Consider the following 19,002-nt stretch of genomic DNA (forward strand, 5'->3'; position numbering starts at 1 on the left):
AATTAATATTTCCTATTCTATGCTTTCTGGTTTGTACTCTGTGTTGCAGTACTCGGTAGGATTCTTCAATCTGGTTGGTTGAAAATCCTCACTGTTTCTTGGCTTCTTACAGTAACAAGTAATATTTGTGCCACACAAATGCAAGGCAATGACCATCTCCAAAAAGAGGGAATCCAACCATCTCCCCTTTACATTCAATGTCATTGCCATCAAGGAATCCCTCACTCTCAACATTCTGCGGGTACCTTTGACCAGAAAGCAAACTGTACTGACCAAATAAATACTGTGGCCACAAGACCAGCTCAAGAGGCTGGGAATTCTGTGATTAGTAACTCGCCTCCTGACTGCCCAAAGGCTGTCTACCATCTACAAAGCAGAAGTCAGGAGTGTGAGGGAATACTCTCCATTTGCTTGGTTATCTGCAGCTCCAACAACACTTGAAAAACTCAACACCGTCCAAGACAAAGCAGGCCAGCCTGCTTAATTGGCACCCCAATTGCCACCTTGAATATTCACTCCCCCTACCACAAACGCACGGGGGCACGAATGTGTTCCATTTACAAGCCAAATGGAAGCAACTCACCAAGGGTCCTTAGTCAGCACCTTCTAAATCCGTGACCTCTACCACCTAGAAGGACAAGGGCAACAGAGACATGGGAACACCATCATCTGCAATTTCCTCTCTCAAGTTACGCACCATCCTGACTTGGAACTATATTGCCATTTCTTCAATGTTACTGGGTCAAAATCTAGGAATTCCCTTCCGAACAGTACTGTGGGTGTACCTACACCACATGGAATGCAGTGGCATTTATGGATGGGGAATGATGCCCTCATTGTCTGAACAAATTTTTAAAAATCATAGAATGCCAGAGATTTTCTTAGGAGTGCGCCATGTTGAAAAATACATCAGATTAAAGATAATCTATGCTGTGAAACCTCCCAACGTTGCAGCTATACTGAAAAGCTTAGTGAGGAGTGTCTAGATCTGCTGTGCAGGTCTTCAGCACGATACTGCCGGGGCCTATAGCCTTTGCTGTGCCCAGAATTCTTGGTTAATAATTTTAATTATCTTCATTATCACAAGTACGCTTACATTAACAGTGCAATGAAGTGACTGTGAAAATCCCCTAAACGCCACATTCTGGCGCCTGTTCGGGTACACTGAGGGAGAATTCACAATGTCCAATTTACCTAACAGCACGTCTTTCGGGACTTGTGGGAGGAAAATGGAGCTCCCGGAGGAAACCCACACAGACACAGGGAGAACGTGCAGACTCTGCACAGACAGGGGCCCAAGCTGGGAATTGAACCTGGGACCCTGGCACTGTGAAGCAGCAGTGCTAACCACTGTGCCTCCGTGCCACCCACCTAATGTCTGACCTAATGTCACAACAGCAATAGAATATGCTAGAGATTAGCCAAATACACAAAGCAAACAAAAAAAATAATGGAATTGAGTCCTTCATCTCTTCACTTGTATTCCTGACTTTTAGATGCTTTGCTGCTCTTGGGGATGTAGCTAAGGCTCAATTTCTTTGTGAGACTAACCGGATTGCAGACGAAGCAGCAAAAGAATATGTAAGTAGTAAGTAAAATTATTAACAACAGACAAAAAATGAAATATCAATCAATAGATGTACATCTTTCTGAATGAATTTATTTTCTCATTTTAAAAGTTCTATAAATATGTTTATCTTTTTAAAATAATATACAGAGACAATGTGTTATAGGTAAATCGGTAAAGTTGCCATTGTCCCAGATGAGCCGACTGGTGGTGGTTTAATCTGAGGATCACCACACCTCAGGCGAGTGGCAAGGTTGAGAAGGCGGGACCTTCATGAATAACCTCAGCCGATACAGGAACCCACGTTGCTGGCCTTATTCTGCATCACAAACCAACTGTCTAGCCCACTGCGCTAAACCTGGTTTACTGTTATGCAGTCAATGAGTTTGCCAACTAGGAAATGTACCTTGAACAAATTAAAGACGATTCCAATCAAAGTGCAGTATTGACATGATCAATTTCATATATAGTCATTGGCCATATGTCTACAGTTATCCAGAAAAAAAATTTCATTTAAAATTCATTCATGGGACGGGGGCATTGCAGGTTGGGCCAGCTGGGCCCTTGAGTCAACCACGTTACTGTGGATCTGGAGTCACATGTAGACCAGACCAGGTAAGGATGGCAGATTTCTTTCCCGAAAGGGGATTAGTGAATCAGATGGGTTTTTACGACAATCGACAATGGTTTTGTGGTCATCATTGGATTTTGAATTTTTTAAATTGAATTCAAATTTCACCATCTGCAGTGGCGGGATTTGAACCTGGGTCCCTAGGGTATTACTCTAGGTCCACGGTTTTCAGGTCCAGTAACAATACCACTGCCTCAACCTACGTAAAAATATGTTCATGTGAATAATGGGCAAATTGTTTTCTCTGGAGGTGGAATTGATACCGAAGCGACATCATACAATTAGGCCCAGCCATTCAGGACATCAGTGAGCACTTTTTCATTCGAAGAGTAAGGGCTGAATAGTCTCCTCCTGTTTTGATGTATTGTATTAAATAGGAATTATTGTACAGTACTTGATTAACTGCAAAATTGAATTTCATGTTTATGACACCAGATGGCAGACTTTATTTGCCATGAATTGTTTTTAAATTTGCTCCTTCCTTCCGAGAGTAAAAGCATTGACATTTATGTCCTTTTGTGTTATTTGGTTAGGGAGTTGAATTGACAGACAGGTTTCTCCTCATTGTCTTAATAAATAATTATTCTCCGTTTTCTCCTCCCAATGAGGTTGTGATTTATTCAGATTATTCCAATGAGATGGGAAATCAGAGCATGTTCCCGCTTATAGCATTGACTGTCACCCACTTGTTTCATGTTGGGTGACTTCATTGTTTACACGACTGGCTGGAATTTATACTAAATTTCATCTGAAATAGCATTTAATGGAAATTATAGCGTGCTTGTTATCTTCAGACTTTAGTATTTCTGAAGTAATTGTTTTATAACTAGTTCTTTGGTAGGACAGAGCTTAAGTATCGGTGAAAAAATAGAGATTTTGTTATCGAAGCTTTTTGCCTTGCACTCACTCACTAGGACAGACTGTAAGAGTACCAGTCAGTGTTAGGGGAAACATTGGTATTCTTACAACCTTTCCTTATGAGTACAAGATGAAGAGTTTATTTAATTTTGCCAATACTTTTGTTCTACAGCTCTGATGTCATATTTACCAAATGATTAGCTGTTATGTGATCAACAGTGATCCTTATAATTGATGACATTAGTTAGGTACTGACACCATGCCTGTTAAGACACCTCACAAAACATAAGCGTTCCTCTGTATTAATGTGGTCACTGTTGTACATAAGAACTAGTAACAGCAGGTATTTCACTCGGGATTGGACGCAAAAAATAGAGGGGTGGCAATTCTGGTGGGAAAGCATGTGCCATTTGAGGCCAAGACTATCGTAGCGGATAATGGAGGGAGATATGTGATGGTGAGTGGTAGGTTGCAAGGGACGTGGGTGGCGTTGGTAAATGTATACGCCCCGAACTGGGATGATGCTGGATTTATGAAGTGCATGTTGGGGCGCATTCCGGACCTGGAGGTAGGAGCACTGATAATGGGAGGGGACTTCAATACGGTGCTGGACCCAGTACTGGACCGCTCCAGATCAAGGACGGGAAGGAGGCCGGTGGCGGCCAAGGTGCTCAGGGGTTTTATGGATCAGATGGGGGGAGTGGACCCATGGAGGTTTGCAAGACCGCAGGCCAGAGAATTTTCTTTTTTCTCCCACGTGCATAAGGCTTACTCCCGGATAGATTTCTTTGTTCTGGGCAGGGCGCTCAACCCGAGAGTGGAGGGGACGGAGTATTTGGCCATAGCCGATTCGGACCATGCCCCGCACTGGGTGGAACTGGAGCTGGGAGAGGAGAGGGACCAACGCCCGCTGTGGCGGCTGGATGTGGGACTGCTGGCTGATGAGGTGGTGTGTGGGAAGGTGAGGGGGGGTATTGAAAGATACTTAGAGGCCAACGACAACGGGGAGGTGCGAGTGGGGGTGGTATGGGAGGCGTTGAAGGCGGTGATCAGGGGAGAGCTGATCTCCAGGGCTCATAGGGAGAAGACAGAGGGAATGGAAAGGGAGAGGTTAGTGGGGGAGATCTTGCGAGTGGACAGGAGATACGCAGAGGCCCCGGAGGAAAGATTACTTGGGGAAAGGCGACGGCTCCAGACGGAGTTTGACCTGCTGACGACGGGCAAGGCGGAGGCACAGTGGAGGAAGGCGCAAGGGGCGACTTACGAGTACGGGGAAAAGGCTAGTCGGATGCTGGCGCACCAGCTCTGTTAGAGGGCGGCAGCTAGGGAAATAGGGGGAATCAAAGATGGAAGGGGAGCCACGGTTCGAAGTGCAAGGAAAATAAATAAGGTATTCAAGGCCTTCTATGAAGAGCTGTACAGATCCCAGCCCCCAGGGGGGGAAGGGGGGATGAGGCGATTCCTGGACCAGCTGGGGTTCCCGAGGGTGGAGGAGCAGGAGGTGGTTGGTTTGGGGGCACCAATTGGGTTGGAGGAGTTGAGTAAGGGTTTGGGGAGCATGCAGGCGGGGAAGGCCCCGGGGCCGGACGGGTTCCCGGTGGAGTTCTATAGAAAATATGTGGACCTGCTGGCCCTGCTACTAGTGAGGATCTTCAACGAGGCAAGAGAGGAGGGAACCCTGCCCCAGACAATGTCGGAGGCGACAATCTCCTTGATTCTAAAGCGAGACAAGGATCCACTGCAATGTGGATCGTACAGGCCGATTTCGCTCCTCAATGTGGATACGAAGCTATTGGCGAAGGTACTGGCCACTAGGATTGAGAACTGTGTCCCCGGGGGTGATTCACGAGGACCAAACGGGATTCGTAAAGGGCAGGCAGTTAAATACCATGTGCGGCGGCTCTTAAACGTGATAATGGTGACATCGGAGGAGGGAGAGGCGGAGATAGTGGCAGCTATGGACGCGGAAAAAGCCTTTGACCGAGTAGAGTGGGAGTACCTCTGGGAGGTATTGCGCAGGTTTGGGTTCGGGAGAGGGTTTATTAGATGGGTTAAGCTCCTTTACAGCGCCCCGGTGGCGAGTGTAGTGACGAACCGGCGGAGGTCGGAGTACTTTCGGCTGTACCGAGGGACGAGGCAGGGGTGCCCCCTGTCCCCCCTGTTGTTTGCATTGGCGATCGAACCCTTGGCCCTATCACTTAGGGAGTCTAAGAAATGGAGGGGGATAGTCCGCGGGGGAGAGGAGCATCGGGTATCGCTTTATGCGGATGACCTGCTGCTATACGTGGCGGACCCAATGGAGGGGATGGTGGAGGTCATGCAGACTCTGAAGCAGTTTGGAGAATTCTCGGGCTACAAGCTTAATATACAGAAGAGTGAGCTTTTTATATTACAGGCAGGGGACCAAGAAAGAGGGATAGGGGACCTACCGCTGAAGAGGGCGGAGAGGAGTTTTCGGTATCTGGGGATCCAGATAGCCAGAAGTTGGGGGGCCCTACATAAACTGAATTTGACGAGGGTGGTGGAGTAAATGGAGGAGGATTTTAAAAGATGGGACATGCTCCCGCTCTCGTTGGCGGGTAGGGTGCAGTCGGTCAAAATGGTGGTCCTTCCGAGGTTTTTGTTCGTGTTTCAGTGCCTCCCCACCGTGATCACCAAGGGCTTTTTCAAGAGAGTAGGTAGGAGTATTATGGGGTTTGTGTGGGCAAATAAGAACCCGAGGGTTAGGAGAGGGTTCTTGGAACGCAACAGGGACCGAGGAGGGTTGGCTTTGCCAAACCTAGGGAGTTACTACTGGGCAGCAAACGTGGCGATGATCCGCAAGTGGGTCATGGAAGGAGAGGGGGCGGCATGGGAGAGGATGGAGATGGCGTCCTGTAAAGGAACGAGCCTGGGGGCGTTGGTAACGGCACCACTGCCGCTCTCGCCGACAAAATACACCACAAGCCCGGTGGTGGCGGCAACACTAAGGATCTGGGGCCAGTGGAGAAGGCACAGGGGTGCAATGGGAGCATCGGTGTGGTCCCCGATCAGGGGTAACCACTGGTTTGTCCCGGGGAAGATGGACGGGGGGTTCCAAGACTGGCATCGGGCGGGGATAAGAAGAATGGGGGACCTGTTCATTGACGGGACATTTGCGAGCCTAGGGGCACTGGAGGAGAAATTTGAGTTACCCCCGGGAAATGCATTTAGATATATGCAGGTGAGGGCTTCTGTGAGGTGACAGGTGAGGGAATTTCCGTTGCTCCCGGCACAAGAAGTTCAAGATAGGGTGATCTCGGGGGTATGGGTCGGGGAGGACAAGGTGTCGGAAATATACCAAGAGCTGAAAGAAGAGGGGGAAGCGCTAGTAGAAGAGTTGAAGGGTAAATGGCAGGAGGAGCTGGGGGAGGAGATCGAGGAAGGGCTGTGGGCTGATGCCCTGGGTAGGGTTAATACCTCCTCCTCGTGTGCCAGGCTCAGTCTGATACAATTTAAGGTGGTTCACAGAGCGCATTTGACGAGGGCGAGGCTGAGTAGGTTCTTTGGGGTAGAGGATAGATGTGAAAGATGTTCAGGGAGCCCGGCGAACCATGTCCATATGTTTTGGTCATGCCCGGCATTGGAGGGGTTCTGGAGAGGTGTGGCGGGAGTAATATCCCAGGTGGTGAAAGTCCGGGTCAAGCCAAGCTGGGGACTAGCAATATTTGGAGTAGTGGATGAGCCGGGAGTGCAGGAGGCGAAAGAGGCCGGAATTATGGCCTTTGCGTCCCTAGTAGCCCGACGAAGGATCTTGCTAATGTGGAAGGAGGAGAAGCCCCCTAGCCTGGAGGCCTGGATTAACGACATGGCGAGGTTCATAAAATTGGAGAGAATTAAGTTTGCTTTGAGAGGGTCTGCACAGGGGTTTTACAGGCGGTGGCAACCGTTCCTAGAATATCTCGCGGAGCGTTAGAAGAAGGTCGGTCAGCAGCAGCAGCAACCCTGGGGGGAGGGGGGGGGAACGAGGGGAGACGAGAGATTGTTCGAGGGGATGGACGAGCGGGAGATGGCATGGAGGGTGGGGGGAAACGGTACGTGCGGCCAAGAGCCAGTGTATAAAGCTATGTAATTATACCATCTTGCCATGTTCTTGCTCAGGGAGATTTTGCGTTATTTTGTTACGGGGGGGGGGTTACTGTTTGTAAGGGGAAAAAAATTGTGTTGTTAAAAAACCTTAATAAAAAATATTTTTTTAAAAAAAGAACTAGTAACAGGAGTAGGCCATCTGGCCCCTCGAGCCTGCTCCGCCATTCAATGAGATCATGGCTGATCTTTGTGGACTCAGCTCCACTCTCCGGCCCGTACACCATATCCCCGAATCCCTTTATTCTTTAGAAAGGTATCTATCTTTTTCTTAAAAACGTTTAAAGAAGGAGCCTCAACTGCTTCACTGGGCAAGGAATTCCAGAGATTCACAACCCTTTGGGTGAAGAAGTGTACCTCTTCAAACAGATTCTACTTTTTCCAACAATATTGTTACCTATAAAAATGGGAAGTTATTGATAATCTCTGTGGGCCTTCTGTTTGACCTGCTTAACATTACTACTTCCATTTCAAACCCCTGTAATAGTGGGAATTGCTCAGTTCCTTTACTCTAACTAATAAGGGTCACTACCAGAGAGGCCAAAGTCCGTAATAATGTGGGCCACAGGAAAATGGCGTATGCTGTCTCAAAATGCACCTTCAGTGTGTTGCACCCACAATTGCATGCTGGGAGATGAAGATTAATTCCAGCATGTATTTGCCCAAATGAGCTGTGAAGGAAACTTGAACTGTTTAGATAAAATGCAGTTATACATTTTTGCAAGCTCCCTATTTGTGTGTTTTGTAATGTACCACTCAAACAATTATTTTAAATGTGTTCTAATGTAAGTTTTGTTTGGATATCAGACAACCATTGAATTATTCTCAATAAAATAAAAACACCAGATTTTCATTTTATCTTTTTTTTAGGGAGGTGATGGCACAGACAATTACCTTGTTCGTGCACGATTGGCTATGTTGGAAAAAAACTACAAATTAGCAGAAAGTTACTTTCTGGAACAAGTATGTGTACAAAATTATTAAATAATTTAAAGCCATTGCAAGAATAGTATGTAGCTCCACTGAATTTTATTTATACGTACACTGAAACTTGTACACAAAGACAATTTTATTGCTGCTTAGTATAGTTTTCTTCACTGTAGCCTGTGCTCTGTTCTAATATTTAATTTTCATGTAGAACCAAAATTTCTGCTTTAATTAAAATATTTTGAGGGTAATTGTTACTCTATTGCATCGATTTGTAGGTTACTATTTGGTCTAAATAATAGATTTTTAAAAGGAAATGCATGTCTCTGAATTGTTGCATCTTCCTGAATGTTGAACAGATATTGAATCTGTGCACACACTGGCATGTTTTAATCATTTGTTCAGAAATATTGCTGTTTGATATTGTTTACTGGCTTTATTCTATGATATTACAGGTCACCATGAAACTAAATGATTAAAAAAAAAAGTGTAATTTAATGTAATCGTAGGGAGGGGTTCAGCTATTGAACTTTGAAAAGCCTATTTTTTAATGTGGCAATTTTCTTTTGCCAGGCCCTGTGGCAGAACAAATCTGAGACCGGCACCATTTTGATGAGTGAACTTTATTTGCAGTGCATTATAGAGCTGCTTGCGTGTTTCTGGTGGTAACGGGCAGCCCTCCCAATTCAAGTGTGGGATTTCCGGCAAGCCCACTGCCTATTTAAGGAGTCACCAACTCTGAACGTGTGGTGTCACTCAATTTAGTACAAACCCATGTTGCCCCTGAGTGGTTTCTGGAGAGCAATGTATCTCTGGGAAGGACACCTTGATTATTTGATAGCAATGGAGGTTCTTCTGGAGTAGGTGAGGTTAATCTCCTCTGATGGCCGGAAAGTACCCAATGAATGCTGCAACAGGCCTGGATGAGGTGGTTAATAATGTCAATGTGCACAGTATTTAATCATGAGATTGATCTCCTGCGGTCCACTCTGCTGTAATCAGTTTGAGTGATGGACTGCAGCCTACAGGAGAGTGGCAGTGGCATGTGAGTGGCACATGTTTCCCCCTCTCAAGATGGCAGTATGTCTGCTGCTTCGTCACACTCTTGACTATAGCCCAACGTGGAATCAGAAAGCCGGAGTACATCAGCAGCTGATATGCTGCAGCCATCAACTGGTCCTACCCTTGCTTAGACCCCAGAAGGTCAACACTGTGGTGTTGGGTGTTCTGACACACAGATGAGCCAACACAGTTGCATATGGTACAACGCTTCTTTATTTAAACTCACTATTTACAGTTTGGTCTTTGCACTCTGCACGTGGGGGGCTCCCTGCTTGTGGTGTTTCAACAGCTCTTTCTTGTTCCCTTCTCCCCAGACCTACTGACCACCAGGTGTCGTGCTCGTGCTTTTTATGTGGTTGGTGTTCTTGTCTGTGATTGGTTGTGGTGTTGTGTACTCTGATTTGCCTGTTAGTGTGTCCATCATGATGTGTGTGTTTGAATATCATGACATCCCCCCTTTTTACAAAGATATGTGCCTACGTGGTAATAAATATGATCGTGACGTGAGTGCATCTAAGAGTGTGTGTGTGTCGTGTGCAGCATGTGTCTATGACGGAACTATGTACATGGGGCGATGTCGAGTGCGTCACATGAATCCAGTTGTACCATAACATAACAGAAATGCGAACGAGAGAAGAAGAAAAAAAAAAAACTTGAACAATTGTCCAGTCAGACGACATCTGGAACGATAAACAACAACAGGTTATCATGTAAAATTGTGCAACTTGTTAAACATATGAACTGTATTATAAGTCCAGTCTAATGGGTTTGCGACGAATTCGGGTTGACCGTCAGGGTGGCACACCACTCATCGGCTGGATTGATGGCATTGACCTTGTTGACATCAATGACGGAAACTCGGAAGGCATCCTGGTCATCTGCATCACTTAACTGGAAGTCTTGATGCGTGGGCTGGACGGTCCTGACTCGTGTGCGAGGTTGTCGAGGATGCGCCGGATCCATGGGTTGAGCCGCACGACAGCGGGCTGCGTAGTGGCCCATCATGGCACATCTGTGGCACTGTCGGTTTTTTGCAGGACATTGCCCTTTTAAGTGTAGACCTCCACAATTGCTGCACGTCATGACGTCACGGCGTTCGTTGCGCCACTGCGCATGCGCAGTGCGATCTTGCGGTGGGCGCGCCTGCGCAGTGCGTCCCTCGTTGTGGCCGTTATTTTTGGCGCGCACCTGCGCGGGAGACCGCGAAAAGCGCGGGAAGCGGCCGCTGTCGTCCGGGCCGTGGGTCGGGAAGTAATCGACGGCCTGGATGCGTTCGACGTCGTGGGCGGCCTGGCTTGCCGATTCGACGGCTGGGGACCCCCTCCGTGCCAACTCGGACGCCTGAAATCGGGCAAAACGGCAGGTAGCATTTTCATGGAGGACACAGGCTTCCACAGCAGACGCTAAGGTGAGGCTTTTCATTTTAAGAAGCTGCTGGCATAGGCCACTAGAGGCAACGCCAAAAACAAGCTGGTCCCTGATCATGGACTCTGTAGTGGTGCCGTAACCGCAGGACTGCGCTAGAATCCGGAGGTGCGTCAAAAAGGGTTGAAAAAGCTCCTCCTTACCTTGCAGGCGTTGCTGAAAGATGTATCTTTCAAAACTTTCATTTACTTCAACTTGAAAGTGCTGGTCCAGTTTGAGGATGACCGTGTCATATTTGGCCTGGTTTTCGCCTTCTTCGAACACCAGTGAGTTAAAGACATCGGTTGCGTGCGGGCCTGCGTAGAAGAGGAGCATTGCAATCTTCGAGTCATCCGAGACATTCTGTTTTTCGGTGGCACGGATGTACAGGTCAAATCGCTGCCTGTAGAGCTTCCAGTTGGTGCCTAGGTTCCCCGTGACTTGCATCGGCTGCGGTTTGCCGGTGTGGTCCATGTCCAGAATGGCAGGTTAGTAGGCAGGTATCGATCCACTCCTGTACCATGTGGTGTTGGGTGTTCTGACACACAGATGAGCCAACACAGTTGCATATGGTACAACGCTTCTTTATTTAAACTCACTATTTACAGTTTGGTCTTTGCACTCTGCACGTGGGGGGCTCCCTGCTTGTGGTGTTTCAACAGCTCTTTCTTGTTCCCTTCTCCCCAGACCTACTGACCACCAGGTGTCGTGCTCGTGCTTTTTATGTGGTTGGTGTTCTTGTCTGTGATTGGTTGTGGTGTTGTGTACTCTGATTTGCCTGTTAGTGTGTCCATCATGATGTGTGTGTTTGAATATCATGACAAACACAAAAGATCCTCATGACCATCTACAACCTTCCATTGTCCACACTTGAATACTGAGGGAGTCCCTCATAAGAGTGGTAGAAAGGGCTAGGTGTCACTTGAGAAAAGGTTAATACATAATGCCTCTTGTGGCTGGCATGAAAAAAAATCACAGCTTTTTACTTTGTCTTCATTGTTATTTCATTCTAGCTACTGAGCCTGAAAGGTTGAGTAGCAATATATGTGAGTTTGTCAGACTGGCAGTTCCTTCGTGCAAAGCACTATCATGAGCCTGATGTATAGAGGTGGTATTTAGGAGTTTTAATGTGGCAGGTTAGAGATAGGAGTAGATCAGTTCGGCAATTAACCGTTGAATCAGCATTGGCTGTAAGCTGCTGTTGTTGTCCCATCTCTGTTCTCGCGTGTAAGGATGGTCCCCATGTTAATGATCTGGCACGTCTTGCAGAGGTTGCCATGGCAGGGTTGTGTGGTGTTGTGGTCGCTGTTCTCCTGAAAGCTGGGTAGTTTGTTGCAAACAATGGTCTGTTTGAGGTTGTGCGTTGTATGCAGACAAGTAGTAGGGGTGTGGGGATGGCTTTGGCAAGATGTTCGTCTCCATTGATGACGTGTTGAAGGCTGCGAAGAAGATATCGTAGTTTCTCCGCTCCAGGGAAGTACTAGACGACGAAGGGTACTCTGTCCGTTGTGCCCCGTGTTTGTCTTCTGAGGAGGTTGGTTTGATTTTTTGCTGTGGCGCATTGGAACTATCGATCAATGAGTCGAGCGCCATATCTCGTTCGTATGAGGGCATCTTTCAGTGTCTGCAGATGTCTGTTACGTTCCTCCTCATCTGAGCAGATCCTGCGTATATGGATGGCTTATTTAACGTGTTGAGGGCGAAAGCTGGAGAAGTGGAGCATCGTGAGGTCATCCGTGTGCTTGCGGTAAAACTTAGGTGCTGAGGTGACCATGCTTGATGGAGATGAGTTTGTCTAAGAATGCAACTGATTCTGGAGAGTAGTCCATAGTGAGTCAAATGGTGGGATGGAACTTATTGATGTCATCATGTAGTTGTTACAGTGATTCTTCGCCATGAGTCCAAAGGAAAAAAATGTCATTGATGTATCTGGTGTGTAACGTCGGTTGAAAGTCCTGTGCGGTGAGGAGGTCTTGTTCAAACTTGTGCATGAAGATGTTTGCATATTGAGGTGCGGATTTGGTCCCCATGGCTGTTCCATGTGTCTGGATGAAGAACTTGTTGTCGACGGTGAAGACGTTGTGATTCAGGATGAAGCGGATGAGTTGTGGAATTGCATCTGGAGATTGGCAGTTGTTGGTGTTGAGTACTGAGGCTGTTGCAGCAATGCCCACATCATTTTTCCTGGTTCAACTGGTCCATGGCTGCTGAGTTTCTGTAAGAAGTCCGTCGTATTGCGACAGAAGCTGGGCGTTCTTTGTACAATGGGTTTCAAGATGCCCTTGATGTAGCCAGAGAGGTTCTCACACAGGGCCCCATTGCCTGATACGATAGGACGGCCTAGTGTGTTGGCCTTGTGTATTTTCGAGAGGCAGTAGAGATCTCCAACGCGGGGAGTACGTGGGATGAGAGCATATAGGGTGCTCTGAAGGTCTGGATCCAAGGTCTTAATCAGTCTGTTAAGTTGGCGGATGTGTTCTTTGGTCAGATCTGCGGGTAACTGTCTGTAGTGTTCCAGGTTGTTGAGTTGTCGGTATACTTCTTTGCAGTAGTCCGTTCTGTTCAGGATGACGTTGGCCCCTCCTTTGTCTGCTGGTTTGATGATGATGTTGTGGTTGGTCTTGAGAGCGCGGATGGCATTGCGTTGTGCTTGGGTGATGTTCGGGGCTGTCTTGTGAATGCGACTGATTAATCTGGCATTGACGCAACTTATGATGGCTTGAGCATACATGTCGAGTCTAGGGCAGAGGCCTTCCGGAGGGGTCCATTTCAACTCTTTCCCCTTCGGCTGCTGCACCGCAGATCGCTTGGTCTGCAGTTCCAGTTCGTTGGTTGTCTCTTTGGGTTCGCTGTCGGCTTCTTGGAGTCTGTGGAAGAACTCCCAGCGCCTCATTCGCCTGATGAATTCCTCCGTGTCTGCCGCGAGACTGATGGGGTCCGTTTTGGTGGTGGTGCAGAAATTGAGCTCTCTGCTGAGCACTTCGATTTTGCCTGGTTGAAGGGTGTAGTCTGACAAGTTGACAATAGATTTCCCTGTATTGTTTTCTACTGTGGTACCAGGGGAGGCTTGGTTGCTGCTGATGGTGATGCCGAGTTTCTCAAGCTTCCTGTTCTTGGTGTGCATATAGGTGGTATAGTACCGTTTTCCTGCAGCTGGTCTGCTGCGTCCTGAGCGCAAGTTGAGAAAATGGACTCTATCTTGGTTTCCAGGTTGTGGCGTGTGCTGTAGAGCTGGTGTACGAGGTGATTGAGGAGTGTGAGAGAGATGCAACGGCAGAGTCTCTCAGCGTAGTCTGTGTTGGAAGTCGATTTGAATGGGTTTGTGATCTGTAGTCCTTTCGGGATCTTGTCTCCTTTCTTGCATCTTTGTAGAAACTTCATGTCCGTGTCTAAATGCGCGATCTTCTTGGAGATCCTCTCTTGAGCTGGCAGTTTGTGGTGTCGATGGTAGCCATGATGTGGAGGTGCGGCGGGGACAAAAGGTTAGGTGAGGTTTCGGGGGAGTGGGCCGATGTAGAGTGTTTTTTCAGAGGGTCGGTGCAAACTTTTTTTTTTTTTTTTTTTTTTTTTTTTTTTTTTTTTTCTCCCCCCCCCCCCCCCCCGGGTGTCCCCCATCTCCCCCCCCCCCCCCCCCGGGTGTCCCCCATCTCCCCCCCCCCCCCCCCGGGTGTCCCCCATCTCCCCCCCCCAGGTGTCCCCCATCCCCCCCCCCCCCCCCCCAGGTGTCCCCCATCTCCCCCCCCCCCCCCGGGTGTCCCCATCTCCCCCCCCCCCCCCCCGGGCGTCCCCCATCTCCCCCCCCCCCCCCGGGTGCCCCCATCTCCTCCCCCCCCCCCCCCCCGGGTGTCCCCCATCTCCCCCCCCCGGGCCGGGAGTACCTGTCTCCCTCCCCCCCCCTGGGTGTCCCCCATCTCCCCCCCCCCCCCAGGTGTCCCCATCTCCCCCCCCCCCCCCCCAGGTGTCCCCCATCTCCCCCCCCCCCAGGTGTCCCCCATCTCCCCCCCCCCCCCCCAGGTGTCCCCCATCTCCCCCCCCCCCCCAGGTGTCCCCCATCTCCCCCCCCCCCCAGGTGTCCCCCATCTCCCCCCCCCCCCCCCAGGTGTCCCCATCTCCCCCCCCCCCCCCAGGTGTCCCCCATCTCCCCCCCAGGTGTCCCCCATCTCCCCCCCCCCCCCCAGGTGCCCCCCCCCCCCCCCCCCCGGGCCGGGAGTACCTGTCTCCCCCCCCCCGGGCCGGGAGTACCTGTCCCCCCCCCCCCCGGGCCGGGAGTACCTGTCTCCCCCCCCCCGGGCCGGGAGTACCTGTCCCCCCCCCCCCCCGGGCCGGGAGTACCTGTCCCCCCCCCCCCCCCGGGCCGGGAGTACCTGTCCCCCCCCCCCCGGGCCGGGAGTACCTGTCCCCGTCCCCCCCGGGCCGGGAGTACCTGTCCCCCCCCCCCCCCCGGGCCGGGAGTACCTGTCCCCCCCCCCCCGGGCCGGGAGTACCTGTCCCCCCCCCCCCCCGGGCCGGGAGTACCTGTCCCCCCCCCCCCCCCCCGGGCCGGGAGTACCTGTCCCCCCCCCCCCCCCCCCCCCCGGGCCGGGAGTACCTGTCTGTCCCCCCCCCCCCCCCCCCGGGCCGGGAGTACCTGTCTGTCCCCCCCCCCCCCCCCCCCCCCGGGCCGGGAGTACCTGTCCCCCCCCCCCCCCCCCCCCCACCGGGCCGGGAGTACCTGTCCGTCTCCCCCCCCCCCCCGGGCCGGGAGTACCTGTCCCGTCCCCCCCCCCCCCCGGGCCGGGAGTACCTGTCTCCCCCCCCCCCCCCCCCCCCCCCCGGGCCGGGAGTACCTGTCCCCCCCCCCACCGGGCCGGGAGTACCTGTCCGTCTCCCCCCCCCCCCCGGGCCGGGAGTACCTGTCCCGTCCCCCCCCCCCCCCCGGGCCGGGAGTACCTGTCTCCCCCCCCCCCCCCCCCCCCCCCCCGGGCCGGGAGTACCTGTCCCCCCCCCCCCCCCCCGGGCCGGGAGTACCTGTCCCCCCCCCCCCGGGCCGGGAGTACCTGTCCCCCCCCCCCCCCGGGCCGGGAGTACCTGTCCCCCCCCCCCCCCCCCCCCACCGGGCCGGGAGTACCTGTCCGTCTCCCCCCCCCCCCCGGGCCGGGAGTACCTGTCCCGTCCCCCCCCCCCCCCCGGGCCGGGAGTACCTGTCCTCCCCCCCCCCCCCCCCCCCCCCCCGGGCCGGGAGTACCTGTCCCCCCCCCCACCGGGCCGGGAGTACCTGTCCGTCTCCCCCCCCCCCCCGGGCCGGGAGTACCTGTCCCGTCCCCCCCCCCCCCCGGGCCGGGAGTACCTGTCTCCCCCCCCCCCCCCCCCCCCCCCCCGGGCCGGGAGTACCTGTCCCCCCCCCCCCCCCCCGGGCCGGGAGTACCTGTCCCCCCCCCCCCGGGCCGGGAGTACCTGTCCCCCCCCCCCCCCGGGCCGGGAGTACCTGTCCCCCCCCCCCCCCCCCCCCCCCCGGGCCGGGAGTACCTGTCTGTCCCCCCCCCCCCCCCGGGCCGGGAGTACCTGTCTGTCCCCCCCCCCCCCCCCCCCCCGGGCCGGGAGTACCTGTCCCCCCCCCCCCCCCCCCCCCCCCGGGCCGGGAGTACCTGTCTGTCCCCCCCCCCCCCCCGGGCCGGGAGTACCTGTCTGTCCCCCCCCCCCCCCCCCCCGGGCCGGGAGTACCTGTCCCCCCCCCCCCCCCCCCCCCCGGGCCGGGAGTACCTGTCCGTCCCCCCCCCCCCCCGGGCCGGGAGTACCTGTCCCGTCCCCCCCCCCCCCCCCGGGCCGGGAGTACCTGTCCCCCCCGCCCCCGGGCCGGGAGTACCTGTCCCCCCCCCCCCCCCCCCCCCCGGGCCGGGAGTACCTGTTCCCCCCCCCCCCCCGGGCCGGGAGTACCTGTCCCCCCCCCCCCCCCCCCCCCGGGCCGGGAGTACCTGTCCCGTCCCCCCCCGGGCCGGGAGTACCTGTCTGTCCCCCCCCCCCCCCCCCCGGGAGTACCTGTCCCGTCCCCCCCCCCCCCGGGCCGGGAGTACCTGTCCCGTCCCCCCCCCCCCCGGGCCGGGAGTACCTGTCCCCCCCCCCCGGGGCCGGGAGTACCTGTCCCCCCCCCCACCCCCGGGCCGGGAGTACCTGTCCCCACCCCCCCCCCCCCCCCTGGGCCGGGAGTACCTGTCCCCCCCCCCCCCCGGGCCGGGAGTACCTGTCCCCCCCCCCCCCCCCCCCCGGGCCGGGAGTACCTGTCCCCTCCCCCCCCCCCCCCCCCCGGGCCGGGAGTACCTCGGGTCGGTGCAAACTTGATGGGCCGAATGGTGGTCTCCTGCACTGCAGGGATTCTATGAACCTGCTGTTTTAATTTTAAAACCTATATTGTATGCACTGTATGTTTATTAGATAAACTTTTAAAAATATAATATCAAGCATAAGTTCTTTTTCTATATTTATACACCCAGAATTGTCTACAGAAAGCATTAGAATTCATGCAATGATTTTGTCAGCACGTTGCTACTCGTCTTTAGAATATTGTTTGATCAGTTATCAATCTTTTCTAGAATGCTGTTGATAAAGCCATGGATATGTATCAGGAGCTACACATGTGGGATGAATGTATTATGGTCGCTGAAGCCAAGGTAATTTGTTCTGCAGATTGACCAGCATGGTGAAATACTGATATTTACAATAGTTCAGGTTAGGTATTAAATTGCTCGGTGAGTAATGAATGAAAATGTATCCACAAAAGAATATGGACAAGATGATGCAGAAAAGCAAAAGCCAAATATTGCAAATGTTGGCATTTTGAAATAAAAGAGAAAATGTTAGAAATACTGAGCAGGTCAGGCCGCATCTGTGGAGAGAGAAACAGTTAATGTTTCAGGGCTGACTTTTCATCAGAACCTCGGTGAAGAAAAAAGTTGTTTTGAATTGCTTGCACTTCATCATTCCTGCTAAATGTGAAAACATGATCATCATTAAATCAACATTTTATGCTGCATTGTCAGAGGTGGTGTCTTTCAGATGAGGCATTGCACTAGCACTTCGCCAGCCCTTTTGGGTGGACATAAACAACCCTATGGCACTATGCAGGCGAGAGAGAGCAGACGAGTTTTCCTGATGCCCTGGCCAATATTTTTCCTTCAATCATCTTTCACTTTGAAACAAAATCGGGTGATTTATCTTGTTGATGTTTGTGGGATCTTGTACACAAATTGGATTCCAAGTTTCTAAATTATAAAATGAAATGCAACGTGTGTATTTTACTGGAAAATGACAGGCATTTTACAAAAAATTGAGGGACCTAGCGTCTCTGTGTAACAAATTAAAACTCATGAAGTATGTAAGTTTAACAGAAAAAGCAATCATTTTGTGCTGACATATAATATTAAGCAATGTAAAAGCAGAAAGAGAAATTGATCCGTTGGATTGAAGTACCAGAGAAAATAAAATACCAACTTATTCCCAATTGTAAAAGTCTTGTTTTAAATACTGAAAGCCATGGATATTATTATTATTAACTGTTTAAAATGAGCAGTATTTCTGCTAGGTGCAATTTTCCTTTCAAATGAGTTTTAATTTTGAAAAATATTTAAATAAACAATAGAATGAAGGTTTGAATTATCCCATCCTTTCAAGAGGCATCTGTGACAAATTGAAAGAGCTTCAAGGGAAATTGCAGTAATTTATACATAAGTATATGATAATGTGCATTGCAAGTTTATCCTTTATAATCTTTGAATCCTTGTATAGCAATATAACACCTGCAAATAAAAAAAAGTTGTACGTTCTTTTGTACTAATATTTTTCATGCTAAGGAGAACTAGTCATATCTCTTCATCTTTAGATCTTGCTCAGAGCAACCTTGTGTGGTATTTACAACTGTTTTGACTCTTCCTTTAGGGTCACCCTGAATTGGACAATCTTAGACGGACTTATTATAAGTGGCTGATGGAGACAAATCAAGATGAAAAGGCAGGAGAAGTGAAAGAAAATGATGAAGATTATGCTGGAGCTGTTAATCTCTACCTGAAAGCTGGCCTTCCTGCAAAAGCTGCCCGTTTAGTCTTGAGTAGGAGTGAACTTATGACAAACAGTGATATTATCAATCGAATTGCTGCAGCACTAATTAAAGGGGATTTTTATGAAAGGGTGGGTATTAAGAATAACTATTAAGAATAGTTATATAGCTGTTAATTAACATGTATGCCATGAAAATTTAGGAATTGACCTGCAAAATCTGTTAAGACTTATTTTCAGTAATTCTCTGGTTACAGACAGTAAAAATATTTATATAATAGCTCAGATTTCACATTTAATACTTGTTTGACACTCTTTGTCAGCTGCATAATTCATGGAATTTGAAACTACACAATGAAACTATATTTGTAGTTTTTATAGTTCGGTAATAACAGATCTGCTCATGGTAAGTTTGAGGCTTTAG

The 19,002-nt window shown here is 51.0% G+C and overlaps 1 protein-coding gene across 1 annotated transcript in view; it reads left to right on the forward strand.

Annotated features, from left to right (window-relative positions):
• Positions 1-19,002, forward strand: part of ift172 (intraflagellar transport 172) — a 211,697-nt gene that overhangs the window by 77,348 nt on the left and 115,347 nt on the right. Inside the window, exons 19-22 of the mRNA XM_072499027.1 lie at positions 1,497-1,581; positions 8,031-8,123; positions 17,120-17,197; positions 18,462-18,710. Of these exons, the coding sequence (XP_072355128.1) occupies positions 1,497-1,581; positions 8,031-8,123; positions 17,120-17,197; positions 18,462-18,710 (505 nt within the window). The remainder of the gene's footprint in view (positions 1-1,496; positions 1,582-8,030; positions 8,124-17,119; positions 17,198-18,461; positions 18,711-19,002) is intronic.

Source organism: Scyliorhinus torazame, chromosome 4 (assembly GCF_047496885.1).
Source record: "Scyliorhinus torazame isolate Kashiwa2021f chromosome 4, sScyTor2.1, whole genome shotgun sequence".
In the NCBI taxonomy this organism is placed as follows: domain Eukaryota; kingdom Metazoa; phylum Chordata; class Chondrichthyes; order Carcharhiniformes; family Scyliorhinidae; genus Scyliorhinus; species Scyliorhinus torazame.